General features: G+C 36.7%; 1 protein-coding gene across 1 annotated transcript; it reads right to left on the bottom strand.

The window, feature by feature from the left end:
- Positions 1–13,248: 13,248 nt before the first annotated feature.
- On the bottom strand, positions 13,249–18,242 carry LOC307251426 (uncharacterized protein). Its single transcript, XM_080028797.1, has 5 exons — positions 18,144–18,242; positions 17,229–17,315; positions 16,798–17,025; positions 16,097–16,297; positions 13,249–15,302 (listed from the first exon to the last, which is right to left on the bottom strand). Exons 1-4 carry the CDS (start codon positions 18,223–18,225, stop codon positions 16,098–16,100), a joined length of 597 nt encoding a protein of 198 aa, XP_079884923.1. The 5' UTR covers positions 18,226–18,242; the 3' UTR covers positions 13,249–15,302; position 16,097.
- Positions 18,243–19,007: the final 765 nt, after the last annotated feature.

Consider the following 19,007-nt stretch of genomic DNA (forward strand, 5'->3'; position numbering starts at 1 on the left):
GAGACCAGTTGCTGACCAGTAACAAGGATCTGGCTGAAGAACGAAACCAGCTCCAAAAGAGATTTGAGAACATGACCAAAGAGAGAAATGAACTTCAGGGAAAGCTGCAAGGTAAATATTCATTCATTTATATTGCCCAGCCTATATATACAGTTTATAGCGGGCTACAGTCTGCTAAACTCACTTCTTTATAACAAAAAAAAAACCTACCACAACCTGACTAAAGAAAGAGACCAGTTGCTGACCAGTAACAAGGATCTGGCTGAAGAACGAAACCAGCTCCAAAAGAGATTTGAGAACATGACCAAAGACAGAAATGAACTTCAGGGAAAGCTGCAAGGTAAATATTCATTCATTTATATTGCCCAGCCTATATATACAGTTTATAGCGGGCTACAGTCTGCTAAACTCACTTCTTTATAACAAAAAAAAAACCTACCACAACCTGACTAAAGAAAGAGACCAGTTGCTGACCAGTAACAAGGATCTGGCTGAAGAACGAAACCAGCTCCAAAAGAGATTTGAGGACATGACCAAAGACAGAAATGAACTTCAGGGAAAGCTGCAAGGTAAATATTCATTCATTTATATTGCCAAGCCTATATATACAGTTTATAGCGGGCTACAGTCTGCCAAACTCACTTCTTTATAACTAAAAAAAAAACCTACCACAACCTGACTAAAGAAAGAGACCAGTTGCTGACCAGTAACAAGGATCTGGCTGAAGAACGAAACCAGCTCCAAAAGAGATTTGAGAACATGACCAAAGACAGAAATGAACTTCAGGGAAAGCTGCAAGGTAAATATTCATTCATTTATATTGCCAAGCCTATATATACAGTTTATAGCGGGCTACAGTCTGCTAAACTCACTTCTTTATAACTAAAAAAAAAACCTACCACAACCTGACTAAAGAAAGAGACCAGTTGCTGACCAGTAACAAGGATCTGGCTGAAGAACGAAACCAGCTCCAAAAGAGATTTGAGGACATGACCAAAGAGAGAAATGAACTTCAGGGAAAGCTTAGAGGTAATTGTTAATTTATTTATATAAATGTAGGTAACACTTTATAATAACTATCCGTAGTAACTCGTTAATAGATCATTAGTAAACGCTTAATTAATGATTATTAATGATTTGTTAAGTGTTTGTTAGCAGTTTGTTAAGGATTTATAACAATGGTAGATAGTTAATAGCTTAATAATTGAATCAGTTCATCTGGGAGGTAATCCGAGATTAACTGATCACGTCACGTTCAAGTCCATGGCATGCACAGTGTGTATTGAGTTTATTTAAAAATGTTTGAAAATGGGGCTGCCCTCAGTTGCCCATGCACTGTGTATAGTCTATAGCCTATTTCAGCCTCGTCGGTATCTCGGATTACCTCCCAGATGAACTGATTCAATTATTAAGCTATTAACTATCTACCATTGTTATAAATCCTTAACAAACTGCTAACAAACACTTAACAAATCATTAATAATCATTAATTAAGAGTTTACTAATGATCTATTAACAAGTTACAACGGATAGTTATTATAAAGTGTTACCTAAATGTATATATATATATGTATGTTTTTTCTTAATTTATTTATTTTTTTGGGCATACAAGACTTATTTTGGACGGCATGAAATTCTATAGTTAATTCATCAGTACATTAACAAATGTGTTACACAAAATCTGGTTCTCTGGTCAAAGTCAGAGGTACAGCTGTGTGCGAAGTACATACAAATTTAAGAGGAGAAATTAACTGTGTTGAGAAAGCTGATAAAATTTGCAGATGGCAGTGGCGACTGGCTCATATGTTTTGAAGCATTTAGAGGTTCATGGGAATTGTAGAGACATCATCCATGACAAACTGAATGACTGACTGGATAAGATGTCTTAGAAACAATAATCAATCCATGAGTCGGGGGTTTCCATGTTAAGAACCACTGAAGTTATAATTCAAAGAAAAATTAGAATTGTAAAAAAATGGAAAAACACTTTTGTAGCCAGGAATTCCCAATCTCTGCCATTTTACTTTTCTTATGGAAACTATTTTTGGCAATTCGTTAAGCTAGAGAAGAAAATGTTTTACCCAAAACACAACACAACTTTTTTTTCAAGGTTTAGACCAAACTTAATTTCTTAATTACTATTTAATTCTGGATTTTTTCCTTCTTTTTTTGTCGTAACAGATTGTTATGACCAACTGGGATGGATGTACTTCAGCGGCAGTTTCTATTACATTTCTTCTCTGGCGAAGTCCTGGCAAGAAAGTAGAGATAACTGTCTGAAAAGAGGTGCAGACCTGGTGATAATCAACAGCAAAGAAGAGCAGGTGTGTGTGTGTGTGTGTGTGTGTGTGTGTGTGTGTGTGTGTGTGTGTGTGTATAAACTAGAGGTGGGCATAGATTAATTTTTTTAATCTAGATTAATCTAGATTAATTTTGAAATTAATCTAGATTAATCTAGATTAAAATGGCTCATTTGAATTCATTCATAATATGCGTGTGCTCCCTAAATAATGACTCAAAGTAAGTCTTTGAGAACGTGTTTCTCAAGCCAGGTGGCGCATCAGACCAGGGGCTCATCTCCTGTTTCCAACATGCATCACAAACTGCTTGAGGAAGCTGTTCTACTATGATAATTGGTGATGAAAATAAATAATGTTCAACAAGATGTACTTGTGTTTACAAACTGTTTATTCAGTTAAACATGAACTTTGAACTGTAGGCCATAAGAGGTAACGATGAATTGTTTAGGGCTGCAACTAACGATTATTTCAATAATCGATTAATCGGTCGATTATTTTTTCGATTAATCGATGAATCGGATAAAAAAAATAAACATTTGTAAATGCTGCATCTTTATTCAAAAACTGAACATTACTTCAAATTCACAGTGCACACTGAAGTGTCAAAACACCAGGTTATTGCTCCAACGTCCCGGAACTATTAAAAGTAATATTAAATGATAAAAAATTAATAATAAACTTAACTGGGATAACACAAAAAAAAACATACAATGTATGATATACATTTATACAGTATAAGGGATGTCCATGGTAAACCAGTCAACCGATAATATTTTTAACCGGTAAATACTAACGGTTAAAAAAATTAAATCATCTTAATTTCTCTCAGATGACAGGAGAGTTAATTTGTATTGATATTGATACCATTTTCAAGACTCCTTAACGATCCAAGTCTTTATTGATATCACAATTGATAATTTTCTATTATTTTGTTGAAATAGAACTTGTATTATTGCTTTAATTGCTGATATGATCATAGCTCTAGATAGGACATTAAACAGGTCATAATTCCATTCCATCTTTACTATCTATTTTATCTTGCTGGGAAAACAAGTTTCGCCAAAATCTCAAATTTCTTTTTTTTTGTGTTGCATTTGAACACATCAATCATATTACTGAGCCGGCCTGAACACATCACAGTTGACATGTTTGCTACTTTTTTTAAGCTAACTAGCTTTATATCCTTCCGATTTTAACATGGATTTAAAATCTGGATCACTATTTTTAACTGACGGGACTTTCTACACCGTTCGGTTGTATGATTACTGCCGCTGCATTGAATGACTGTTGATGCGCCGATGCCGATTCTCCGAGCACGTCTGCACACCGTCTGCAGCAGCAGCTGACAGAGTTTTTTTGGACTAGACGGATACTGAGTTGATGGAGTTTTTTTTAACCCAAAGAAAGCAAAGGTACAACACTTTTATATAGGCCTGCAGTCCAGTGTTAGATATGACCAAAATACAAGCTGTGGCCGCTCACACTATAGCTTTCCCGCACGTGAAGCGAGCCTTCACGTGCGGAAGGGGGTTCACCCCGACGGCGAACAGCATCTCCCCTGAGCCGAACAGGAGGTGGAATTAAGAGATTAACGGCGATATTTTTTTTATCGCCCGATAAGAGTTTGGCGTTAACGCAGCCGTTAACGCCGTTATCGGCCCACCACTAGTATAAACTAATGTCAAAGAAGTCAATGATTGAACCTGTTTATATTGTAGCTACTGTATGCTGATGACATTTCTCTGTGTTAACAAGGAATTCACAAGAGGTTTCCAGAAGCGCATGTGGATTGGCCTGACTGACAGAGAGAAGGAGGGGACGTGGAAATGGGTGGATGGGACTCCTTTGACCACAAGGTTCACACGTTACTAAACTTTTCTATTGCCAAAGTGCACTTTGGCCAGCCACTTCCTTATTTTGGTCGCTCACTCTGAGTATTTGCGTTATGGGAAGTATTATCTAGTATTATCTAGCAGTTTTGAAGCTTGATCCATAGAGCGGGCTAAGAGTCAGGATATGGCTTCCTCAGCCTCATCAGTATTGACAGTTGGTGCAGTGGAGGTAAAATTTACAGTAACCAGAATCATTGACAACCCAACGACACACTGATATTCGGTAACACTTTAGTTCGATAGTCCACAGTTGACACTCAACAAGCCATCAGTTGATACGCAGTTGCATGTCAACAGTGAATGAGTTTACATATCTCAACAGATACGTAACATGAATTCAACTAACTGTAAGTTAACTATAAGTTGCACTATTAGTAGATGATTAGTTGATATTCAACAGAGCTTGTTCAACAGATAAAAAACAAGGATTCAACTAACTGTCTGTTAACTATAGGTTTCACTATTAGTAGATGTTTAGTTGATATTCAACAGTGAGTAAGTTGATACATATTTAGAATGCATTCAACTGTCAGTTAACTATAAGTTGCATGTTTAGTAGATGTTGTTTTGTACACGTAGCATGCATTCAACTAACTGTCAGTTAACTATTAGTTGCATTATTAGTAGATGGTTAGTTGATATTAAACAGTGAGTTAGTTGATACTTAACAAAGCTTGTCATCAAATATGTAACATGCATTCAACCAAGTGTTAGTTAACTATACGATCATTTTATTTTGTTAATTTATTTTTACAAATAGTCTGCAACAGACATTGTACTTTTTATTACATGTTCTTTACAAATATTCAACTATCAGTTGAGTGTCAACTTCTAGTAAGTTGACTATCAACTGCTGTTATCAACCAATTCTCAACTTACGTTTCATATGGATCAACTTTCCCCGACTCACAAGGAACACATCTAATGAATGAACATTCAACCCTCTGTTGATCATATATGTTCATTGTAAAATAAAGATGAGAATGTTTTATCAATCAATAGGCACCCTGTGTAGGTGACTACCTGTTGATTGTCATATGACTGTCGACAAACTATCAGTCAATATTCAACTTAGCATAAGTAGACAGGTCTTGGGACTGTCAAATTAAAGTGAAAACAGTTTAGTGTCTACACACTATTAACAGAGCAAAACAGAGAAAATAGTTGATTCTCAACAAACTATCAGTCGACGTTCAACTAAGCATTAGTAGAGAGGTCTTAGGACTGTCAAATTAAAGTGAAAACAGTTTAGTGTCTGTAGACACTCTACAAACTAGTAACAGTAGAAAATAGAGACAAGTTTTGCTCAACTGATGAGTAACACTGGATGACCCCAAAGTAAAGTTAAAAAATATATAGGCAGCATATCTGAACAGGAAAGAACATTTATTTGAAGTAAATTTAACTTTTTTCAGTAGTTACACAACATGTAGGTACACAGCAAGTACCATGAATACCTCTAAAAAAGACAATAAAACTAATGCATGTATTTATTTAGGTGTCACTTAGGCAATTGTTTAACGACAGATCGTCCAAAAATTGACATTCAAAAAGCTCAGTAAAGTGTACCATAACACCCAGTACCACTAGTTATGATACTGAGCAAACATATGTAATATATAACATCAGTTCTCATGAAACGCTTTGTTATGGTAAGAAAAAGATATATAATTTTGTTATGGACCAGAATATCTGAAGCTCCTAGTAGTTCGGGAGAAAATGGATTAACAGCAATGGTGAAACAAGACACACTGATTCAGCAGTTAGGTTGGACAAGTAAATGTAAAATACTTATTTTCTACTCTCTCTTCCTTGAAGTGTATGTCATTGTTGATTCTCAGTAAAACATAAAAAAACACAACAGTGCCATTTTTTTCATTATGGACTCAAGATAAAACAACTTAATTATCACTCTCCTGTGACCAACCACTAGTTTAACCTGGTCCTGCCACTGTTATTTGAATGAGCACATTTGAATAATTTTTCGCTCTCTTTAGATCCAGTTGTTGGGTTACTAGCCACTCCAGGCCTGCTGTACTCCTCTTCAATTGAAGCAGTCGGGCTGAAGAATCCAGGAATCTTGTCCTATCACCCAGTTGATGAACATAGAAAGAAATGATCTGAGAATTAACACAAAATAGTTCAAATGCATTTTGATTTCCTTTATCTAAATCATTATAGCATTGTGGTTCCACATTAAAACACATAATGCTTTATATTGCTTTAATAAAATACATTTCCTAATCAAATAAAATTCTCACTGAACCTTGTACAGATTGAAATTATTTTTTAAGTAAAGAAACATGTAATCTCTATGACCATTCTACACAACACCACATGCATAGACTCAGTTTTTGCTCACTTTAGACTGAAATAGCAATGTGCACTTTGAATGTGGAACGTGCAAACATTTATTCAAATACAGTTTAGTGTCTATAAACACACTTTATTTAGACAGATACTTGTGAAGCTAGGCAGCGCTAGGCTCATGCTAACGTTGCTAATATAGCTAGCGCGCTAGGCGCGGCGCTAATGCTAACGTGGCTATGCTAGCTGGAGGCCGCGTCGCTAATATATATGACATTATTCTTACATACACAAAACGATATCTCACAAATACCTCAGTTAACTCACCAATTATTCCCTTTGGCTAATGGCAGCATACTTGTGACCACCACGGGTCTTCAGTGTGAGATGGATTGGTTGGTCAAGCGGTCTTTAGCATATAGCTGCTGCTTTTACTGACCAGACACACAACCTTCTCTTTAGCTGCCAGTAAAGAACGAGACCTCTCGCTTAAACAGCCCTTACCAACCAAGCTGGGGGAGTTCAAGTGCTTGAAAAAAGTGGGAAATCGTAATGTCGATACAGTTAGAAATTAAATATGTTTCCTAAATAAAGTCTCTCCAAACATATTTTCACCTTCCCAAAGTTTAAAATACACATTAATAGATCAATATATATTTTTTTCATATAATTTCTGCTCACAATATTATCAATAATGTCCTACAGGTTATAGTTGTTATTTATCAGTAACCACTATACGTTCTCATTGTATTGCACACCACTCTATGTAGGCCTATTTAGGTCCTCTAATCTTGAGAGGTTTATACAGCCATTGCTGATATTAACAATTATATAAAAAAACATAGATACATCTATAAATATGTATTTAAACTTTGGGAAGGTGATAATATGTTTGGAGTCTGGATTTTCGAATATTATCGACATTACGATTACCCACCTTTTTCAAGCACTTGAACTGCCCCAGCGTGGTTAGGGCTTTTTCGAGACAGAGAGGGCTCGTTTTACTGACCTGGGCAGCTAAAAAATGGATGTGTGCCTGGACAGTAAAGCTATGTGCTAAAAGCCAGCTTGACCAACCCATCCATTTCACACTGAAGACCCGTGGTGGTCACAAGTATGCTGCCATTGGCCAAAAGGAATAATTGGTGAGTTAACTGAGGTATTTGTGAGATATCGTTTTGTGTATGTAAGAATAATGTCATATATTAGCGACGCGGCCTCCTGCTAGCATAGCCACGTTAGCATTAGCGCCGCGCCTAGCGCGCTAGCTATATTAGCAACGTTAGCATGAGCCTAGCGCTGCCTAGCTTCAAAAGTATCTGTCTAAATAAAGTGTGTTTATAGACACTAAACTGTATTTGAATAAATGTTTGCATGTTCCACATTCAAAGTGCACATTGCTATTTCAGTCTAAAGTGAGCAAAAACTGAGTCTATGCATGTGGTGTTGTGTAGAATGGTCAGAGATTACATGTTTCTTTAATTAAAAAATAATTTCAATCTGTACAAGGTTCAGTGAGAATTTTATTTGATTAGGGTACCAAATGTATTTTATTAAAGCAATATAAAGCATTATGTGTTTTAATGTGGAACCACAATGCTATAATGATTTAGATAAAGGACATCAAAATGCATTTGAACTATTTTGTGGTAATTCTCAGATCATTTCTTTCTATGTTCATCAACTGGGTGATAGGACAAGATTCCTGGATTCTTCAGCCCGACTGCTTCAATTGAAGAGGAGTACAGCAGGCCTGGAGTGGCTAGTAACCCAACAACTGGATCTAAAGAGAGCGAAAAATTATTCAAATGTGCTCATTCAAATAACAGTGGCAGGACCAGGTTAAACTGTGGTTGGTCACAGGAGAGTGATAATTAAGTTGTTTTATCTTGAGTCCATAATGAAAAAAATGGCACTGTTGTGTTTTTTTAATGTTTTACTGAGAATCAACAATGACATACACTTCAAGGAAGAGAGAGTAGAAAATAAGTATTTTACATTTACTTGTCCAACCTAACTGCTGAATCAGTGTGTCTTGTTTCACCATTGCTGTTAATCCATTTTCTCCCGAACTACTAGGAGCTTCAGATATTCTGGTCCATAACAAAATTATATATCTTTTTCTTACCATAACAAAGTGTTTCATGAGAACTGATGTTATATATTACATATGTTTGCTCAGTATCATAACTAGTGGTACTGGGTGTTATGGTACACTTTACTGAGCTTTTTGAATGTCAATTTTTGGACGATCTGTCGTTAAACAATTGCCTAAGTGACACCTAAATAAATACATGCATTAGTTTTATTGTCTTTTTTAGAGGTATTGATGGTACTTGTTGTGTACCTACATGTTGTGTAACTACTGAAAAAAGTTAAATTTACTTCAAATAAATGTTCTTTCCTGTTCAGATATGCTGCCTATATATTTTTTAACTTTACTTTGGGGTCATCCAGTGTTACTCATCAGCTGAGCAAAACTTGTCTCTATTTTCTACTGTTACTAGTTTGTAGAGTGTCTACAGACACTAAACTGTTTTCACTTTAATTTGACAGTCCTAAGACCTCTCTACTAATGCTTAGTTGAACGTCGACTGATAGTTTGTTGAGAATCAACTATTTTCTCTGTTTTGCTCTGTTAATAGTGTGTAGACACTAAACTGTTTTCACTTTAATTTGACAGTCCCAAGACCTGTCTACTTATGCTAAGTTGAATATTGACTGATAGTTTGTCGACAGGCATATGACAATCAACAGGTAGTCACCTACACAGGGTGCCTATTGATTGATAAAACATTCTCATCTTTATTTTACAATGAACATATATGATCAACAGAGGGTTGAATGTTCATTCATTAGATGTGTTCCTTGTGAGTCGGGGAAAGTTGATCCATATGAAACGTAAGTTGAGAATTGGTTGATAACAGCAGTTGATAGTCAACTTACTAGAAGTTGACACTCAACTGATAGTTGAATATTTGTAAAGAACATGTAATAAAAAGTACAATGTCTGTTGCAGACTATTTGTAAAAATAAATTAACAAAATAAAATGATCGTATAGTTAACTAACACTTGGTTGAATGCATGTTACATATTTGATGACAAGCTTTGTTAAGTATCAACTAACTCACTGTTTAATATCAACTAACCATCTACTAATAATGCAACTAATAGTTAACTGACAGTTAGTTGAATGCATGCTACGTGTACAAAACAACATCTACTAAACATGCAACTTATAGTTAACTGACAGTTGAATGCATTCTAAATATGTATCAACTTACTCACTGTTGAATATCAACTAAACATCTACTAATAGTGAAACCTATAGTTAACAGACAGTTAGTTGAATCCTTGTTTTTTATCTGTTGAACAAGCTCTATTGAATATCAACTAATCATCTACTAATAGTGCAACTTATAGTTAACTTACAGTTAGTTGAATTCATGTTACGTATCTGTTGAGATATGTAAAGTCATTCACTGTTGACATGCAACTGCGTATCAACTGATGGCTTGTTGAGTGTCAACTGTGGACTATCGAACTAAAGTGTTACCTGATATTCTCCTGCAAAAAAAATAGGAATGATATTTCTTGCTATTTTTTATGCTGTTATGATGAAATTGGTCTTACATCCTTACATAGGGGAGAACGGGGGAATCTGAGGCATCGGGTAATGTGAGCCACCCCCTGTATCTAGGCAACGGAAAACATTTGTGGTCATGTGAGATATATGTTTTCAAGCCCCTCTCATTTCCCCTTGGCCCTGAAAGAGAGGACCTCATGGTGCTGTGGTAAGCATGTTTTTTCACCAAAATAGGTATTTTGCATGTAAAAGTACATTTTCTTGCTGTCAACTTAATCAACTGTTGTGCCAAAGCAAATGTATTCACATAGAAAAACTTATATCATACGTGTTGATGAACTACCAACATATGAAACCATGTGATGCTGATAACTGAAGATTAGCCTGAAATGCTAAGAGAGGTAGTTTATTCTCAAATTGTGGTAAATGTATTCACATAGAAAAACTTCTATCATACGTGTTGATGAACTACCAACATATAAAAACCATGTGACGATATTAGCTAAAGATTAGCCTGAAATGCTAAGAGAGGTAGTTTTTTCTCAAATTGTGGTGGTGGGGGAAAGTGAGCCAAATGCTGTGGGGGAAAGTGAGCCACTGTCTCACTTTCCCCCACCATAAGGCACAAGTTAAGTTTAGTCTTAAACATATTTTAATGTAATATTACATGACATATGTTTTATTTTAATGTCATACACATTGTAGAAAAGCCATCATGCCAAGGAAATACACCAGGAAGACGACTTGGGGCAACCACACAGAAAGAGCACCTTCTCATCTTTCCCTGTAACCTTCAGGGCTGGAATGTAGAGTAGGCCTAGTTGTAGAGTATGACAGGCTGATGTTATAATCCAGTTGGGTCTTCTCCTGTGTTCTGAGTCCCAGGCTGTTCTCGCTGGTTCTGATTTTCCTATGCTTTGACCCCCAGACACTAGCTGGCTCTAAGGGTCCTGTGCTCTGACCCCCAGACTGTGTTCTAATCTAACTGGTTCTATCTTTCATTTGAATCTTATTAAAACCTTTTGAATTATAATATGTTGTATTTGATTTTGTATTTTGTTCAGAGTTACTTTCAAGTGTTTAGAAAATTTGCTTTGCTTAATTGACCAAACCCCATCATTATTTTACTAGTCCGACATTAGTTCTGGAATGTGTGGCTAGCTTTCAGGATTCTTACTGTTATAATATGTGTTGTTATGGTAGTTTCAGAGTGGAAAAAGTAAGTGGATCAGTTTACCCCACAGCTGGGGTAAAGTGAGCCACATCACAACTTTTTTTAAAACAATCATATTTTCACTGCCCTTTGTCTTGAAAAAATTCTGCTAATGCCCATTTCTAGGAAACATCCTGAATTAATGGGAAATGTGTAAATTTGAGTGATAAATCATTTTAGCTCGCTTGGAGGGGAGCAAATGTAAAAAGTGGCTCAGATTAACCCGTTCTCCCCTACATGTGGTTGTCAAATGGAAGTTGATACGTTATGTTCAATTGTGTATTTATTAACCCAGCATCTACTCTGAATTTAACGACAATATTTTGGGGACCCTTGAATATGAGATGAAAAATCTCAAGGGACTAGTTGAAAAAACCATATGACTATAGTTTCACGGATACAGACCTGCAAGACCTCTTTCAGTCAACGTACACACCTGACTTCACCTTTGATTTCTAATATAGATGGCTAAATCAACCTGTATGTGTTTTGGTGTTTCAGCTACTGGGCCCCTACTGAGCCAAATGGTAGTCCTAGCCGAGATGAAGACTGCGCAGAAATGAAGCTCTATAATATGGAAAACAGCTGGAATGATGAATCGTGTGCAGATCAAAGATTCTGGATCTGTGAAAAGACGTAAGCTCAATAACTCAGCGTCCAAATCCAAAAGACAATGAGTTAAAACGATTCAGCGATTCTGGAGAACACTTGTTGTCAAAATCACTTTTGTCCAAAACGTGACACTTTATTAAAATAGAAGGATGCTGTTTATACAGAAATTAATGGGTTTGTGTGATGATTTAATGATTGGTGTTTAATTTAATTCAAAATCCAAAGCTATCACAAGTAGTTGAAACCTGAGGTGAAATAACTCATTTGAATATTTAACACATTCATAAGGAGACTTTCATTTCTATGGGGCAAAAAGGGAACTACGTATATAATGAAATCTGTTGTCTGGACCATAACAGTATCAGTTAAAAACATTTCTAACTAGTGCTTCCATTTTGAGCCCATTCCAATCTGGTTTTAGGGCAGGCCACAGTACTGTCTCTGCTGTGACTTTGGTTGTAGACAACATTGTTACAGCATTAGACAAGAAAAAGCACTGTGCAGCACTTTTTATTGATCTTTCAAAGGCCTTTGATACTGTTGACCACCATTTGCTTTTACAGAGGCTGCATGACTTTGGCTTTGATCATTCTGCATGTAGCTGGTTTAGGGATTATCTCTCTGATAGACAGCAGTCAGTTAAACTGGGAAGATACCAATCTGAGTTTTTAACTGTTACAAATGGTGTCCCACAGGGCTCAATTTTAGGTCCAGTTCTTTTCACAATTTATATAAATAACATTGTTTCATCGATAGAAAACTGTCACGCCCATCTATACGCTGACGACACAGAACTCAACTGTATTGCATTTCCGATTCGGTGCACCAATCTATTCAGAACCTACAAAGCTCTTTTAACACCCTGCAGGACTGTCTAGTGGACCTCAGGCTTGTTCTAAATACAGACAAAACCAAATATATGTGTTTCTCCAGAGCAAGAACTACAACTTTTAATGATTTTATTTTTACAAAGAATGGATTTTTAATTGAAAGAGTCACAGAGTACAAATATCTCGGCATCTGGTTAGATGATAAACACACTTTTAATTTTCATATAAAAAATCTTGTTTGTCGACTGCGACAAAAAATTGGCTATTTTTATTGGAACAAAACGACCTTCCCTTTATTTAGTAGGAAAAGGATTATTGAGGCAGTTTTCATGTCTGTCCTTGATTACGGTGATGTGGTTTACCGGCATGCATCTCATGTCTTAAACTCCTGGACTCTGTTTTTCATTCTGCTTTAAGGTTCATCACAGGAGATGCTTATGACACACACCATTGTCTTTTATATGAAAAGGTTGGGTGGTCCTCCCTTAAAGAGAGACGTGACGCACATTGGCACATTTTTATTTACAAAGCCTTGACCGGGAAGCTTCCTCGTTATTTAACAGAAATGCTGCAAATTTCAGATGGGCTTTATCAGACCCGCTCCACTGACATGCTTATGCTTTATGTCCCACAAGCCCGGTCTGAGCTGGGAAAGACAGCTTTTAGCTTCAGTGCCCCCGACTCCTGGAACAACTTACAGCAACAAATTAAACTAAATACCTTCATATCCTTTAACCAATTTAAACAAACTATCTTAAATCTGCCAAACTCTACCTGTAACTGTTTTAATTAGGCTATATTGTACTTTCACCCATTTAATTTTAATTGCTGCCACTCTTCACCACTATGTAAATGTTTCAATTGTTTTTTTTCTCTTCACCTGTTGTTGTGTATTTGATGTTTTTGCATTGAATATTGTTTATGTATTGTTGTTTTTCCTTTGAATTTGTTTTGAACTCGACGTCATTGTAAATGAGGGTCACCCCTCAATTGGTCTCTCGAGGATAAATAAAAGTTTAATGAAATGAAATAACGACATTGAAGATTTCTTGCCATTGTGTAGTTGACTGCAAGTTATAACCTCAGCTGTCTTGCCTCCTGCGTCTGTGATCGGCTGTTAGAACAGACAGTAACACATTAAAGCCACTACGAGTAACTTTGTCCGTTGGCGGCCCCTTTGGACAAAAGCGGTTGTATTTTTACGACGCCCGCTGTCATAAAGCTGTTTTCTAGCTCGTGCCGGGCGTGCGAGTGTCAAATGGTTAGGGCGCCGCGCAATATAGTGCATGTCCGTGTGTTGAAGTGCGAGGGCAAGGACTCTTTTCGGCTCCGGGAGAGTGGTTAGTGACACCGCATCAACTAATGCCAGTCAGTGCCACACACACCTGATTGTAATGAGTTGATGCAGCAGTGTCACCTAACTACTCTCACGGAGCTGAAAGACTCCGTGTCCTCACAGAAAGCGAATGAACGAGACACGGCAGTTAGTATGGATCACGATGAGGTAATGTGTTTATGTTGTTGTAAATAATGACAATTTCAGATGAATAATGGTAGTCTGATGATGGTGAAGCAAAGCAAACTTTGTGTTAGTACGGCTCATTCATTTAGGAGTAAACACTGCAGTCTAGTTCGCTCCCATGAAATTGTGTATACGTTGCTTAGCAACGTCCTCCTCCCGCCCGTAGCCTATATCACTCTCCTTTTTAGCTTTTCGTCATTGCATTCTCTTTTTTTTTCTTTGATGGTTCAGCCCCTTTATCAGTCATTATGACGACAAATAACTGTCTCAAACAAGGCTCCCGCTCCCCTTCCCTCACCTGGAGGGCTTCTCAAATCGCGTTGCTGCGCCACACTGAAATCTGCGACCAATACGAATATGTGACCATAGAGCCTGCACGCGCAAACCAAAAATCGGACTGGGTGTGCGATCAGACCAAAAGCAGTAATAAAAACTATATAAAAACGTCTTTCTTTGCACTGATGGCCTGGTTTGCTGTTAAAGTAATTTATGACTATCAGAGGAAACATGAGGCTGTTTTAAAGATATTTAAATGTTACTCGTAGCTGCTTTAAAGGAGCGGGAGAGGACAAGTATTGACGCTGTAAGAACACAAATGATCTACATTTGATCTGATGTTGTATCTCTTGTCTTGTGTACGCTACAATAACAGGAATTATATTTAATAGCTGTTTGGCATCTTGATCAGGTTGTGCATGACAAATATAACATAAATATACATGTACAATACTAATCAATAACACATAGAGATTCCCACTAAAATCTATTGAAGAATAAAACACTTATTGCACACAAAATAACACAACATGTAACACAAACAACCACTCCAAGAAACAGAAATTATGCCAAAAAGTGTATCATAAATCGTAGAAGCTGAAATATACTATGAACAGGTACTTTCATCTTTTTCACAAAGCTAGGGCAGCTCACATCCATGGCGTCATTCCAGTTTGTCATCACCAGCCCACGGTGATACATCTTCACGCAGTCCTCTACGTTGTGGGGCCCACCGGGATGCGACTGGTTAGACTGCCAAAATCTACATGACAGTACAGTATTTGAGGCCAGAAAGATGCAGTTCAAATATTCAGACTGGATTATTAGGCAGACAACATTTTGTGCAACAGTAACAGCCCCAGGAGCCTTTGAGATTCAACAGAGTTATTTTAAAAGACCCTGACTGACCCAAGACCAAAATGTAGGTCTCTTTGTATTGTCACATCTCATGTATATGCTTCACCTTTTCTCAAACACAGAGAAAAAAAAATACATAACTTGTCCGTTGGCGTCTCTCCCTTATCTCTCATATTGGGTCCACTAAGGACAATAACATATTGAATTGTCTAATTTTCATCAGGTCTCTTTACATTGAGTCCGACTGTCATTGGATCCCTGTCATAGGAGTTTTAAATAAGTGCCATAATAAACGCAAATGAAACAAATACAATACTTTACATATTGTGATAAGTATTTGCCTTTCGTGCAGAGGCATTAAAATCAAATCACACGGAGAAATCGAAATTAAGAGTTGCGTTGCATTTGATTGTCATTAAGTAGAGGAGTGCATACAACTGCCAACGAAAGTAAAACAGTAAAAAAAGTAAGACAGTTTTTGCACATTGGGTTGAGGTTGGTTTCTTATCCGTTCTAAGAGTTTGGATCTGTGAAGATCTGTAAAGCACAGAACTGCCTCAACAGCATTTATTTGCTTGATACTGAGGTCTTATTGGAATCAATAAGGCTAGAAGAAAAACAATCAGGATTACTCTCAAAGCCAAGGAAGAGCAAAAAATGAACAGGATTTAAGGTTAAGGTCAGAAGAATTGTTCTCACCCTACGGCCTGTCCCGCTTCTCCTGCTCCAGCGCCCTTATCCTGTTGGTGAGTTCAGAGTTTTCGTTTTGAATCCGGTTTTTCTCTCCGGTCAAGGCGTTGAATCTTTCCTGCAGTTCGTTGCAGTGAACAGACCTCCCTGGCGCACATTCCCTTTGCATTTCGCTGAAACGAGTTGCGTTGCAGTCCGAGTAGGAATTGCCTAATGATACAGTAAATATTGTGCCTGGTCAAAAATAAAGCATAATATTTTATTCGGAAAAAAGCAAAAATATACAGTTGTGGTCAAAGGTTGCACACACTTATACAGAACTTGTACAGTATATTATGGCATTTTTCAGTTATTATGGTAACTATGATTCTTCTGAAAGGGTGTCTAAATTTGCCGGGTCAAAAATAAACATACATTTATGATAATATTCGATTAAATCTCCCTTGGCAATTTTCATCTGAACTAGACAGTTTCAGTAGCCATCGACAAGCTTGTGGCGCGTGTCTGATTACCTTTTGGCTGATGATTTAAAAAAATTCGGAATAATTTTGAGAATCAAGAATTGTCGCTCTTCATTATTCTGTTTAGTCTCTCTGGAAAGCACCATTTCCACTGGCAGCAAAACAGTATTTAGCATAATACTACCACCGCCATGCTTGATGGTAAGGTGAGTTGATGGTGAGCATGAGAAATCACTTAGAATCACTCACCCTTCAGCTTCAGTTTCAGCATGTCCCGCTCCTTCTGCACCGCCTTTAACATGTTGCTGAGTTCAGAATTTTGGTTTTCAATCAGGTTTTTCTCTCTGGTCAAGGCGTTGAATCTTTCCTGCAGTCTGTTTCTCTGCTCAAATTCCTTTTGCACCTCCTTCTCCTGGTCAAGATCACTAAAACGAGTTGTGTTGCAGTCCGACGGGGTTGATTCCTTGCTTGAGTACACTGATAGTAGGAAAAAATATATTAGTCAAAATTATTTTAAATCAAAAATATCTTTCGGGTTTTGACCAAACCATGAAAAAAAAGAACGCAACATGTCAAATTACACCACAGGTGTGTGTGTGTACTTGTAATATTGTGGTTTTGTCTGTGCAACCGTCTTTGCAAATTTCAAGTTGCTCAATAAAGAAAAAAAACATACTCACAAGTTAGGCGTAGAGAAATGTTGAGAGTGGCTTGTAAGATACACAGCATGCCAAAGCCAATGAATAGCAGCTGACACAGTCTTCTCTCTGCAAAATCAAACACACTTGTAGAAAACTTTTTAAAATGAGAGCAGTAGCCATGCAAGATTGTAAAGTATTTCTGTCATGTTGTAAATAAACAGACATCACTTCTTCTGGTCTGTGAAAATGTTACTTTTAAATCGTAGTATTACTCCCAAATGAATGGTTGACGTCGCTGCAATTTTGTCCATCGAGACAAAAAACATGAGTTTCAATTCTAGGTTTTAAACAAGCTAATCTATTCCCAATATCATATGAACCATATAATGTAGAGACAAAAACAAAAAACACAATGATAATGTCCAAAATGATTGCGATAGAAACATGTTTTATTTTAACATAAGAAAAGGTTTTCAGGAAGAGGATGAGTATAGTTCGGCAACCTAATCTCAATTCAATTCCTAACCCAATATGGAAACGTTAACCTTAAATCTGATGTAGATGTTAATCAAACACAGTTTTTTGCTCTTAAATTTCCTTGTTTTGAAAGGTGATTAAAAAGAATCAACAACCCTTTTAAAGACTTTCAAAACTTTGAACAAACCTTGGTGAGTTCTTTCATACCTTCAAGACTTCCAAACATTTTTGGACATTAGATTTGTTTTGAAAATACTGTTTCCTCATTTGAAAAAATATTTGGAGCTGTAATGCTTCTCTTAAAACATATTTGAATTTTTTTATTTTATGAATTACTGTTATATTAGTAATATATAAATGTAATTTCTTAGGGTCATCTTTGTACGGTTAAAGCACTTGAAGATAGGTAACAGGTACTGTATTAACTGGTGTTGTTCACAGTAAATAAATACACAATAAAATTATGTGTATTATTACCTGTTTGATTTGCATCTCCACTTCTTTTTGGCCAAGGCCTTGGTCGCTCATTAACATAATTTGGTATCTCCATTTGCTGCATCCCCTTGGTTGCCTTAATATCTGGTCAGATGTGCAAAGTTGTCTGACTGGTGAGCTGTGTGCTCCCACTTTTGGTACATCTCTCTTTGAAGAATGAGCTAATACCCTCATTACAACATGGGCACCACATGCAGAAGTGGTCAAAATAAAGGAAGAAACAATTATGTTGGAGTAGAACATATGACACAAAAATCTGTTTAATTTGAATAGTTAATCATCTTGTGGTGGACTTACTTTTTCCATTATAATTTGTAAATAGTGCTCTTTTTACCGTTACTGAATTGTGGCCTGATGTAAATAAAGATAACAGTACATTCAGTAACACAATAGAATAGTTGCTTTAAAAAAAATACTTTCTTTAAATTTTTAATTTCACCCTGTTCGCCTCTTCGTCCAACATCAACTCCCCAACCATCTCTGCCAGCTGAATCTTGCAGTTACCTGGTTAACCCTCATATGTCTGTATCTGCATTTGGGTCCACATCTGAACAAACTCTGATAATTTTTGTTTATAGTGGCTGTGTAATGTTGTTGTGATTTCACTTGCTTTCAATTCATTTACAGTTTTTGCCGAATGCTTACACACATGTTGCAGACTTTGGCCCACTGTGTCAAAACTTAACAGACAGGCCGAATAGGACAAATCACAGGGAGATAAACTTCTAACTTATACGGCAAAATGAAACTCTTGAAACAAAACCTAACAATCCCATTTCAAAACTGTTTTTAGCATCAAAACAATACACACATGCACTTTTGAATTACTCTTTCCTAGCAGCAACA

Source organism: Ammodytes marinus, assembly GCF_949987685.1.
Source record: "Ammodytes marinus genome assembly, chromosome: 6".
NCBI classification, from domain to species: Eukaryota; Metazoa; Chordata; class Actinopteri; order Uranoscopiformes; family Ammodytidae; genus Ammodytes; species Ammodytes marinus.

What these genes read in the sequence shown, in the direction of transcription:
- LOC307251426 (XM_080028797.1), bottom strand. Translation starts at nt 18,225, where the DNA reads ATGCAGCAAATGGAGATACCAAATTATGTTAATGAGCGACCAAGGCCT. An exon ending in TGGAGATGCAAATCAAACAG is followed by an intron (nt 17,316 to 18,143) that starts GTAATAATACAC and finishes TTGATTTTGCAG; the next exon opens with AGAGAAGACTGTGTCAGCTG. An exon ending in CATTTCTCTACGCCTAACTT is followed by an intron (nt 17,026 to 17,228) that starts GTGAGTATGTTT and finishes TCCTACTATCAG; the next exon opens with TGTACTCAAGCAAGGAATCA.